We start from the raw sequence: 13,155 nt of genomic DNA, 5'->3' as shown, positions 1-13,155 counted from the left end.
GAGAATTTAGATGAATGAATGTCTAAAAAGTGTACACTTTGCACTGTATTTTTTGGCAGTGTGATGCAATTTAAGTCGGAACAATGCAGCACTTGAAGTGAAGGATATTCTCAAGTGTGAAAAAAATAGCACTTTGTACAAGTCTTCGGACAATGGAAACCCTAAAAAGTGCCTACCAATTAGTTATGGATGATCTCTTTTTTTGATTTCATGCTCATCTTTCACTTACGTATACACTTGATGTCCTCTATGTCCCAGTGGCCATTTTGACATGTGCTTGTGTCTTTTCCTTCCATCAAATATTGCTCGCGGCACTTGAAAGTTACTTTAGAGTCAGGCAAGTATTGTCTCTGAAATGGAGTCCAAATGACGGCATTCTCAATTTTGGTAGGCGGATTGCAGGTTCCAGCAACAACTGCAGGACATATAGGCAATTATATTGTGAAATTTCAGCAAAAACATTGAACTTTTTTTTTTTTAAATGCTGTAGGTTCACTTTTACTAACTACTACTACTTACTACTTAAAAAATGACTTGTTTGTACTCACAAGTGCAGATTGAGTCAAAGGCTAATCCATTGGAATCCCATTTTCCTTTCACACACATTAAGCGGTCAATCTGAGGTTGGTATCCCTCCTTGCACATAATCTGGAGGCTATCTTCTTGTCCATTTATCTTAATTTGGTGTTTGATAGTGGCATGAGCAATCACAGGCATTTCCACACAATTATCGTTTGCTGCATTAGAAACACATTTAAATGTTAGATTGACGAAAACAGCAACCAAATGTAAAAAAGCTGCATAAATGTTGGCATGCATGTGGGTAAGATTAGGGTAGGATCAGATACAAAAATTTAATTCTCAATTTTCTTTTACACTATTGTCATTAACTCATTCACTCCCAGCCATTTTCACTGAAGCAACCCCCTTCGCTGCCGGCTGTTCTACAGGATTTTGACTGATTTTGCAAGGCCCACAGGATATCCTGTTCTATTGCGATAAAAACACGGAAAGATTAGTCTCTTCTTTCATTAGGAAAAAAAAAAATCTGTTTTCGTTTTGCAGCAATTAGAATTAGAATATAGCTAAGTTTCATCATTATTCACAAATCTGTTTAAAACAGTGGGGAAAGCTTTTTGCAACATGGCCCTGGTTGATCTCTTATACTCTGCTGCCACCTGCTGGCCGTTTTTGATGTATTATACTCTGCTACCACCTGCTGGCCGTTTTTGTAATAACTACCATTCTTCAAGCATCCCTCTTCAGTTCAGAAGTTGCATCAAAGCCTTCTGTATGGTCTAGCATAAAAATACATTTTTAAAAATATGTACATATGTCTTTGGGACCATGGTAATATTTACAATAGAATGTAATTTTACGTTTGTGGGAGCAAATGAGTTATGGTTCAAGTTTGTAAAGGTGCTTAACACTGAGTGGTGTTAACCCTTACCCACACATTCTTGCAGTCCAAACCACTGTCCATCGATGCATTGCGCTACACCCCACCAGCCTTTAGAGGCAAGTTTAAAACCTTGATTGCACGTATAGTAGACTGTGTCATGTAAGGGACCCACAACAAAGCCATGGCGCACCTCCGGTTGCAGACACTCTGTTGTAGCCACGAAAAGAAGAATCCCATCCGATAAAAATCCAAGGTAGTCCGAGCACATTTTTAACCTTCATGAGCATGTTTTTTTTTTTTTTACCTGAACAGTTCAGAATGCCGGTCCAGCCATTCAAATCACAGGTGGCAGTGAAATTTCTGTCAGGATCATTTGAACATGTGTATTGGACATGTTCATTTTTGCTGTAATAGTCCTTTTTATTGCTTTTAATGTCCGCATTGCTGAGGTCAAGTTGTTTACATTGGGGTTCTGGAACGAGTCAAATGAATAGCTGATTAAAAAAAACTGACCTGTGTCCATTGAATGGGTTTCCTCAACATGGGAAACTGTTTTATGCAATGCTGAAACTCTCATTATTGCTGTTCAATTCAGAAGATTTAAAAAAAAAAAGCCTTTTCAACATTCTCACATGGAGTCAAAACAAACTAAATCTTAGTATTCCTTACCTGGACAAGGCACATGTCCTTCCCAACCATTTTCATTACAATATAGATGAAATGAATCTTGGGAAGCTTTGCATTCAAAATGGGCCCATTCACCCGATGTGTATGTTTGCTTGCCACTTACAAGCTTTGCACTCTGGATATCACTACGGTCACATGTCATTTCTGAGGAAAAAAAGAGAGAGAGATGCACTTAATTTACTCGATATGTATTCCCCCTCTTGATTACATACAGTTAGGTTTTATTACTCCTCTGACAACCATGAATAAATGACGCCTGCACCAGAGAGGCTGAAGGGAGCTGAGTGGTTGATACAGAAGGAGCACAAAAAGTGAAGACTGACATAACGCACTGAGAGGGAAGGCATTTTTTCCCAAGTACTTAAAAAAAACATGGAATTTCTCTTTCAAAAACCAGCATCAAATTGAATGGTCATTTTTTTAGTACAACAGACATGAGTACTGTAATCATGCACATCGGCGTTACCTTGGCAGGGTGGATCTGGTATCCAGCCATCTCTGGTGCATTTGAGCAGTGAGGAGCTGCTTGTTCTCTTGTATCCACTTCTACAGAGGTAGCTAACAGTAGTACCAAATGTTGCTTCACCCCGATTGAGATTCCACCACCATACACTTGAGTGCTTTTCCCTACTACAGGTCACCTCTGGAAAAAAAAACACACATTGGAGATATTTAGTCACCAAGACAAGAGCATCATCATCATCATCATCACAACTTGTTTTTGGAGTTCAAAGAATTTGTAATGACAGCACCAGCATGAAAATTTACTCTACCTTGACATATTGGTCGAATGGTCCATTGTCCATCATCGTTGCATGTTGATACTGCTGAGGTCTGCTGTTGAGTTTCAATCCAGTAACCGTCTCCACATGTGACAGTTAGCCTGGCACCAGGTGAAAACAAGGATGCTTGAGCGGGTGTGTAGCTGGTTCCGCTAATGGCTGGCAGCGACACTTTGCATTTACTCACTGCAATGGTAGGGACATTGAGCAAATAAAACGATGATTTGCTAAAAGCACAACTTCTCAAAGCTTTAACAAACAGAACAACTGAAGATGTTCACAAAGAGAACAAAAGTAGCTCATTACCATTACATCATCAATTTCTAATCTTATTAGATGCTAGTTTTGGTCTTACCTTGACATTTCCCAAAGGTCAACGAATGCATCCACAATAAGAGGACACAGCTTTGAGTTATTGTGTTCATTTTGTTTTCTTCACTCTCAACCGCCGACCGAACACATTTAAAAATGTAGACTGTAGGACATCAGTACGTTGAAAGATTAGACTGTGGAATGGATTATATTGCAAAATAGTGATTGCACAATATATTTACACAAGTCCTCCGTTGTTTCCAATCTGACAGTTCCAGGAAAGGAAGAGAAGAGGACGTAATGAGAGCCACACAATCACCAATACGCAAACATATGCGCACACACAGGAAACAGATCAGATCACCTTAAATGACACGTCTGAGGCTAAATTTGTGTGCGTGTTATTATTGCCCTTCACCTATCCATTTTCCGAATCGCTTATAAAATTATTATTATTTTTTTAAAATGAGGTATTTATTTATTTATTTATTTATTTATTTATTTATTTATTAAGAAAAAAGTAGATCAGCATTTTAGATATCTCACTTGCTGAGCGTTCAAATACAGTGCTGATCTGTGTTGGAGTCACAGAAGTTTAGCTCGTGACCCTTTACGTTTCCATTCTTCCATTGAAGGAAGTTTCAACTGCTGCTCTTGTAGCATCCATTCAAATCTTTTCTGGGGCTGCTAGTTTCAGATAATATGTCACTTCTGTGACAAAGTCGACCAATTCATGGGATAAGTCGATTTTAAAAATAGGTCCACCTGGAAATGTCTTCCTCAAGGCGCTGCTGGAAGTAGGATGATGTCCATGTTTTTCACGGACATTTTTTGCTGACACACCGCAGGAAGTTAGCTCATTGTAGCTAACACAGGCAGCTCCAGTCATTTACTTATGGAACTTAAAGCGTCATATTTAAGTGAGTTTTAAGACTCAATTACACGTGTAATGTTGATATAATAATGTGTGCATGTTTGTGAACTAAAAGATGGTTAATGTTTGTCTACCTTAAATGGTAAACACTAGCACGCTAATGCTAATGCTCAAGGTTTAGCATAGGCTAATCTTTGGTGTTTAATAATGCTCCTGCTCAAAAGATAATAATATTCACTCAATTCAACTCGCGTTCAACTTTAAGGATTAACACAAAAGAAGAAAGAAAGAAAAAATATTTGTTAGTTTTTTTTAAAGCTCAAATTTCAGGGGATGGTGGCGAGGGGTTGATTATTTGATGGAGGAATCAATAGGATAATCGATTTTAAAAGATTTTATAGTGACAGCTCTAATTTTACACCGTTGGTTGAACTGAGCATCCACAGTAATATTAGTCACTCACACAGTCAATATCAGCCATGGCAAGCTGCATAATTACTGATTTGCAACATTTCTTATCTGCGTATTTCTTAAATTCAAAATACAATCAAATTAATATGCACTTAAAGTCAAGAGCCTTTTATTTCATTTTTAGTGAGGAAAAAAGGAAACAAATCTGTGTGGATTACGATGTGAACTTTGATTGTTTGACTTTTTTATGCAAATTTAAAAAAAATTATGCAATTTAATGTCAAATCTCAGGCTAACCATCTTCATTACTGCCAGGTGCAGCACGGAAAATCAAAATGTCTCATCGCCTGTTACTATGCATTCTGTCTTCAACAGTACCACAAAACCATGGAGGTCGTGTATTGTGGAAAACTCAGTGGAGACTTTGGTAGACCCGATCCTGACATACAGAGAGAGAAAGCAGGAGATAAAGTAGCAGACAAAGTTGGCGGCATATTCACCAAAGCCTGCTTTCTTCTGGCTCTGTTCCTGCAAGACAAATGCCGTGCCGAGGTCTGGTCTTCTTAAAAAAAACAATGATGTTCTAAATTTTGAAGTTGTGTACAAACCTTTCTTTTGTCCTTTTCTAGGAGGTTATGAAACATCCTAAGGTTTTGGATAGGGTCAGAACTATTTACCACCTCACCGTTCGCAAACACAAGATGGATGCAGAAAGAAATGTGACAAAACACAAAATGGATGCATCAATCAATGGAAACTTCTACGTTCCAGCAACATCACAGAAACCCCGTCCTGTGTTAAGGTAAGGTCAAGTTCAATAATATAACTCCAAAGTCCTCACGGGAGCAAATTATTTTGAAATAAAAAAACTTTTGTTACATTTACTTCTGTAGCATATTTTTGTGTTTGTGATTTGTGATGTATACTTTTATTTCCCCAAGCAAAATTACGTAAATATTACTTTTTTTCCCTTTTTTTTTTCTTATACCTAGTCCTCCCACCGCTGCCCTTGACCCACATTGACCCTAAATGGTATTTTTCTGGTACAAAGAATATTAAAACGGTGCTAAAAATGTAATAAAAGTCAAGCATTGCTTTTTTTTTGTGGCGGAATGGAGCAAAGCAACCATGGAACATAGCTCAACTTCTATCGATTTTTCACAATAGCTACAGTGATTTACATTTTTATTTTTGGGGAATACAGTTTAGACAATTTTCTGCATCTGAATTTGTGAGAACAATTTGGGAAAGGCCTTTTCCCAAAGAAGGATTTGGTAAATGCGTATGAGACCTTACATGTATCTGAGCGCTCTGTGTCCGTAGCATGTTAGCTTGTGGATGCAACAGACGAATAACCTTTTATTAGAAATAAGCAGAAAAGGCACCGACATACTGCAGACAATGGATGATGATTATTGACTCAATTTTATGACATTCATCCGTCTCGACACCCCCCAAAAAAAAACAGCTACTCGCAGGTGGGCAGTTCTATTTCTCCATCGATGCACGTCTGTCGCATACCCAGTATGCCGTCGTGTCTTGTTCGCCTCCCACACCTGAACTCGATGGTATCATTATGTTCAGAGTATATCTTCTTGTCACGCGAGTGTTTGAATTGAATGTTGTGTCTGCTCATGAGTTCTTCATTCACGGTGCAGGGCTCTGCAAGAAAAGGTATCATTCATAGTCATCATACAAGTTCATTTATCATTTGAGCTTGATTTATTCATTTGCATGAACGTGTTGACCTTGAGTGAATCTGAGACTTACTGAGGCATTTCAGCTGTCCAACCCATTCCCCGTTCTCGCAGGTCTTGTAGTTTCGCCCTTCCATTACATAGTATTGCTTGCAAATGTACTCCACCCTCTCATTATGTTGGTAACTGAATTGGGAGGACAATGTGGTGTCCCCGCCATCAAGGTACGGTGGCTGCCCACATCGCAAACCCCCTAGAAGATTTGGGACCCCTAGAAGAATTGGGAGAACTATAGATGGTCAGTGTACTGGTGCATCTTTATTTACAGTAGATTCAGAAAGTAGTAATACCACTATCATTTTTCCCTCGCCAGTCATTCTATACCCAATATTCCCCTCATTACTCCATAATGGAATTGCACGAAAACAATACACTTTTCACTCAACTCACTTTTTTTTCTCTCTTTTCTTTCGGCATGGTGATTTACAATAGCTTCACAGCTAACAAATAATATCAAGGCAAAATACAAAATGAAAGTAACTGTCAAGCTCGGTGACAGAATTTTGGCAATGAGCAAATCCAGAGAGTACGCCATCACGGCACAAGAAGGCACCAACATTTAACACCATTGCTGTTTATTTTGGTGTTTTTTTCCGCTGTGGGACAGAGGTGAGGTCCAGAAAGTAAAAACCCTGCCACAGCTAGCTGCCATGGTGCTCGTTTACCTGCTACGGAGCTAGCTAATAGCTAGCAGGGCCTAAAGCCAAACTGTCAGGGTTTTTACTTTCTGGACCTGGATTTGCCACCATTTTTGGGTTAGGGGTGGCGGTGTCGGGGGCAAAAAAAAATATTGTCATTTTACACTTCATATCTTGCACTGACAGTTTGCCTGGTCTTTTTCCAATTCACACACGCACGCACACACACACGTTCAAATTGGAATATTCGCGCACGTGCGCACACACTGTTACTGCGTCCACACACGCTCACAGGCCTGAGCTCTCGATCCCAACCGTGCTTTCTTGTTTTGGTATAAGAATGGGGACATAGGAAGCACTTCAGTCAGCTCAACCAAAAAGGATAATTAGCTGTCTAGCGCCATCTGGTGTATTAAGGCTTTTATGACTATAAAGCCCCCCCCCCCCAAAAAAAATGTCTATGTTTAGTTGATGCCCCAGTGATATATTGGGTAATTGCAGAAAATGCATTATAACACATCAGGTGTACAGTGCATCAAAAAAATTATTATTTTTTATTCATAATGGGAGTCAATGGGCCAATATTTGGACATTTTCACTTATGTGCACTATAAAAAATTGTTTCCACATAATAATGACAATAATAATTTGAGAATTTTTGGACGGTGCCTTTTTGAATTTCAACATGTTTTGGAAAATTGGGTGCAATTTCACCTCTTTCAGTGATTTTTTTTCTTCTTCATATGCTTTATATTTGATATTAATATTAATAAAAAACAAAAAGCCAAATATTGGGCATTTTCCATACGAGGGCTTAGTAAATTACTAAATAAACATTTTGAAAGAATGCTGATGTGATTTCTTTTTATGTCAATATGCATAACCGAAAAAAAATCATTTTTTTTTTCTCTCAGACTATAATTGTACACCAAAATCTGAAACCCCTAAGCATTGAGTACAGCACAAATGTCAAAAGTTTGGTTTGTGTTAATTCCGTGGCTATTGAAAAAGGCAATATTACCTGCACAAGTTGGAAAAGGATCGCTCCACTGCCCATTTGGAAGACATTCAACCTCTGCCTTGCCTTGAAGCACCTGATTACGCGTGTGGCAAGAAAACGTCAACTTTTGTCCTTGTCTTGCTTGTGTGCCTTGTAGATAAGTGTCCAAGCGTATAGTAGCAGGTATATGTGTGAGCTGGCATAGTTCTATTCTCAGGAGAAGAAAAAAAAATGTAAATCAGACATCAGACATAGTACTGTACAGTAGTAGTCAAATACAAGACTGAAGTGAATTATCCATACAGTTTAAATTTCAACAAAGATTTCGTGGGTGTTTGTTCAGTAAACTGTACACATTTCTGTATCAATTATGGGGCACAAAATCTGATAATATAATTATGACAATGTAGACAATGGGGACCCGATTTTTGCTTTGGCAAGTGCGCTCATGCACTGGCCTCAATTCAACCTCGTTGGGCTTCCAGATTATGGCAGGAAGTCAAGATTTAATAACCGAACTCGCACATGCGCAATTAATACCCTTATGGGAAAATATGCTCTGATTTCAGCATACCAGCAGTAATTGTTCACTGATTTCTGTAATCCTTCATGAAAGAAGACTGATTATATTCTGTGTTAAACCTAAATACGACATTTACAAACATCTGTTTTTACTTTGGAAAACAATGACCGAACTGGTAACATAGTACAACATCAATCCCCCTTTTTTTAATGACTGTATGAATACGAAGTACGAAAGAAACACCAATCACTGGTTAGTAAACAGTAATAGTAGTAAAAGTAGTAATAATAACAGTAGTTGGTTAATCAATTGAATAATGGATAGATTAATCGATTCTAAAAATATTCGATAGTGACAGTACTAATGCTATGTTTGTAGCAATTAGCCTACAAGTACGTTCGAACGTACTCGCAAGTACGTTCGAACGTACTCGCAAGTACGTTCGAACGTACTTGTGAGTATGTTAAAACGTGTTTGCGAGTATGTTGGACCGTACTACTCTCCAAAGTACTCGCAAATACGTTCTAACGTACTCTCCAGTGAAATTTTTTTTTACCTCACGTTGGCAGTTCCACGCTTCCTGACTTTGAAGGATCCATTGTGTCGTTACTTAAAATTTGATAGGTTTTTGCATTCTTGAATATGGGAATAGGATCTTACTTGTGCAAGTTGGGAAACGTTTGTGCCACTGCCCATTTGGCAAACATTCATTTTCTTCAAATCCAACCAAAGCATATTCATCACTGCAGCGGAATCTTATTTTGTGTCCAATCCGTACTGCTTGATTCCGCGGTGGCACGTTGTCGACGCTAAGGTGAGGGTCAAGCGCTTCAACTTTACAAGAAATGTCTGGGGGGGAAAAAAGATGAGCAATATTATCGAAATGAATACAGAGGTTCAGCATACTTAGCGTTCATAAAAAATCAATTGTATGAGCTTGATGTTGCGGTTGGTGAGTGATTGTTACATTCACAATCAATTATGCATAAACTTGTACCATATAAACATATATTGTGTGACGGTTACCTTCACAATATGGGAACGACTTCTCCCAAAGTCCATCTTGACCGCATACTACTGTTGACCTGCCAATCAGTTGCTTCCCAGGATCGTTGCAGCTGAATGTGATGAAGTTTTGAGGAAGGACGCCCTCTTCATTGTCTTTTAAACCTTCGATTGTGATCCCGTCCTGTTCAGGCGGTTGGGGACATCTCTTAGCTGTACAGACATAACAAGTTAGCCAGCTCAACAAAAGGGCAGACAAAATTGTGCCTGATTTTTAACATACAAGATATCTTTGACTTTGATGTCATTGTTTATTGTCTGCTGGAAATTATGTTGTTTTGGTTGCCTATGTGTAATTTTAACTTGTAACACTAAAGTGCTTTAAAAAAAAAAATCTGAACATCTCGGCTTCTTATGACATTCGTAGATTCCATAAATTCAATACATTTTGCTTCAAAAATAGGTTTTCTCTAATCATGCATAGTACAGTACAGGCCAAAAGTTTGTACACACCTTCTCATTCAAATACATTTGCTTTATTTTCATGATTATTTACTACTGGTGTCTTTAAAAAAACGATTCTCATAAGAATTGAATAAGAATCAATTTTAAATGTCCCAAAATCAATTTTATTTAAATAATTTTATTCTGTCTTGCCCTTGTTTGTGCGCGCCTTTATTTGGAGCGCTGATCATGTTGTACACAATTTGGCCACTTAGGGGCTTTGTGGTTCTGATACACTGTTAAGTCTACGTTAGAGAGTAGAAGGAAAAAGTCACAATCAAGTTATTCCAATAAAAGTTGTTTTTTTGCAGTGTAGGAAGAGCATATGCCGATGAGTATTTTTAAGATGCTTCTCTGTATACATTCCTGAAGCGTTTTGTATGAATAGCCGTTCTTTTGAGTGATAAAAGTGCCGCGAGTAGCGCGCTAATTAGCTAGTCAGCGAGTCAGACTGGAGTAGATCCTGACAATTCTTTGCACATCTATAAATTGAAGCAGAAATCATTGTCAATTAAATCATTTTGAAAAAAATTTAATAAAATAATCGATTCTGAATCAAATCGCAGGCCCAAAAATCGGAATTGAATCGTGAGACAGTCAAAGATTTCCACCCCTACTATTTACATTGTAGATTCTCACTGAAGGCATCAAAACTATGACGACAACTATGACAACTAACGAACACATTTGGTGTTATGTACTTAACAAAAAAGGTGAAAAAATATATATAAATAAATAGCCACCCTTTTCGCTGATGACTTTTTTTTTTGCACATTTCTTGGCATTCTCTCGATGAGCTTCAAAAGGCAGTCACCTGAAAGGGTTTTCCAACAGTCTTTAAGGAGTTCCCAAAGGTAAGAATGCCAAGAGTATGCAAAAAAGTAACCAGAGCAAAGAATGGCTATTTTGATGAATCTATAATATAAAACATGTTTTCAGTTATTCCACCTTTTTTCTTGTTAAGTACATAACTCCACATGAGTTCATACATAGTTTTGATGCCTTCAGTGAGAATCTACAAAGTAACCACTCATGAGAATAAAGCAAATGCATTCATTAGGGAAGCGTGTCCAAACTGTTGCCCTGTACTGTACTTATCATCAGCGAAAGCAAGCTGATCCTAAATTACTAAAACTTACGTTCACATGTTGGCACGTGGCCGGACCATTTGTTCCCCAAACACGTCCTGGTATCAATCTTACTCACCATTTGATAGCTAATAAGAGTTGAGAGGAGAGGAGAGTGTTAACGATAATATTAATCGTCCTAAAAATATCTTCATGCAAAATTATTAAATATGTTTTTAGGAATTTGTCTTCATCCACCTACCCCGGGTTACAAGAGTATTTAATAATTGCCCCGGAAACAAGGTCGTCACCCTCTTTAATTCGATAATTGCCATTTGGAGTGTCTTCAGGAAGTGGACATGGTTTCACTGCAATGAAGAACAACAGTTTACCCACGGCAACTGTGGCACAATCGTAATCAATATCCTGACTGTCTTTGCACCAAATGCGTACTGAAAGGCTGACCAACATCTCAAGAAAGAGCAAAACAAGATCCACAAGCAACAATTTAGCAACAGATAATTAGATTTTCATGGGCAGAAGGAAAGAAACATGGTATAATATTCCTATTGACTCACAAATGCCACACTTTGAGACGGATTTGAGGAACTATACCGATTCAACTATGAAAATCTGCACATAAAACAAACAACATTATCTGATGATTAATTCACTTTCAGTCCATAGCCATCAGGAATCCTGTAGACCTAGTTAAGAACTTCCAGCATTTTATTTGGTATTCCAAAATATACCAGTATTTATAAATGATTTTCTCATTGCTGTTTATTTTGGTGTTTTTTTCCGCTGTGGGACAGAGGTGAGGTCCAGAAAGTAAAAACCCTGCCACAGCTAGCTGCCATGGTGCTCGTTTACCTGCTACGGAGCTAGCTAATAGCTAGCAGGGCCTAAAGCCAAACTGTCAGGGTTTTTACTTTCTGGACCTGGATTTGCCACCATTTTTGGGTTAGGGGTGGCGGTGTCGGGGGCAAAAAAAAATATTGTCATTTTACACTTCATATCTTGCACTGACAGTTTGCCTGGTCTTTTTCCAATTCACACACGCACGCACACACACACGTTCAAATTGGAATATTCGCGCACGTGCGCACACACTGTTACTGCGTCCACACACGCTCACAGGCCTGAGCTCTCGATCCCAACCATGCTTTCTTGTTTTGGTACAAGAATGGGGACATAGGAAGCACTTCAGTCAGCTCAACCAAAAAGGATAATTAGCTGTCTAGCGCCATCTGGTGTATTAAGGCTTTTATGACTATAAAGCCCCCCCCCCAAAAAAATGTCTATGTTTAGTTGATGCCCCAGTGATATATTGGGTAATTGCAGAAAATGCATTATAACACATCAGGTGTACAGTGCATCAAAAAAATTATTATTTTTTATTCATAATGGGAGTCAATGGGCCAATATTTGGACATTTTCACTTATGTGCACTATAAAAAATTGTTTCCACATAATAATGACAATAATAATTTGAGAATTTTTGAACGGTGCCTTTTTGAATTTCAACATGTTTTGGAAAATTGGGTGCAATTTCAGCTCTTTCAGTGATTTTTTTTCTTCTTCATATGCTTTATATTTGATATTAATATTAATAAAAAACAAAAAGCCAAATATTGGGCATTTTCCATACGAGGGCTTAGTAAATTACTAAATAAACATTTTGAAAGAATGCTGATGTGATTTCTTTTTATGTCAATATGCATAACCGAAAAAAATCATTTTTTTTTCTCTCAGACTATAATTGTACACCAAAATCTGAAACCCCTAAGCATTGAGTACAGCACAAATGTCAAAAGTTTGGTTTGTGTTAATTCCGTGGCTATTGAAAAAGGCAATATTACCTGCACAAGTTGGAAAAGGATTGCTCCACTGCCCATTTGGAAGACATTCAACCTCTGCCTTGCCTTGAAGCACCTGATTACGCGTGTGGCAAGAAAACGTCAACTTTTGTCCTTGTCTTGCTTGTGTGCCTTGTAGATAAGTGTCCAAGCGTATAGTAGCAGGTATATGTGTGAGCTGGCATAGTTCTATTCTCAGGAGAAGAAAAAAAAATGTAAATCAGACTTCAGACATAGTACTGTACAGTAGTAGTCAAATACAAGACTGAAGTGAATTATCCATACAGTTTAAATTTCAACAAAGATTTCGTGGGTGTTTGTTCAGTAAACTGTA

The 13,155-nt window shown here is 38.1% G+C and overlaps 1 protein-coding gene across 1 annotated transcript in view; it reads right to left on the bottom strand.

The window, feature by feature from the left end:
- LOC144062151 (sushi, von Willebrand factor type A, EGF and pentraxin domain-containing protein 1-like) overlaps positions 1-13,155 on the bottom strand; it is a 93,033-nt gene that overhangs the window by 39,264 nt on the left and 40,614 nt on the right. The window contains exons 15-20 of the mRNA XM_077583187.1: positions 12,825-13,010; positions 11,225-11,330; positions 11,035-11,111; positions 9,413-9,604; positions 9,047-9,235; positions 7,885-8,070 (exon numbers count right to left, since the gene is read on the bottom strand). Of these exons, the coding sequence (XP_077439313.1) occupies positions 7,885-8,070; positions 9,047-9,235; positions 9,413-9,604; positions 11,035-11,111; positions 11,225-11,330; positions 12,825-13,010 (936 nt within the window). The remainder of the gene's footprint in view (positions 1-7,884; positions 8,071-9,046; positions 9,236-9,412; positions 9,605-11,034; positions 11,112-11,224; positions 11,331-12,824; positions 13,011-13,155) is intronic.

The sequence above is a fragment of the Vanacampus margaritifer genome, chromosome 13 (genome assembly GCF_051991255.1).
Source record: "Vanacampus margaritifer isolate UIUO_Vmar chromosome 13, RoL_Vmar_1.0, whole genome shotgun sequence".
Lineage (NCBI taxonomy): Eukaryota > Metazoa > Chordata > Actinopteri > Syngnathiformes > Syngnathidae > Vanacampus > Vanacampus margaritifer.
The sequence above is the reverse complement of the archived record's forward strand: the minus strand, read 5'-3'. Positions and strand labels throughout refer to the sequence as shown.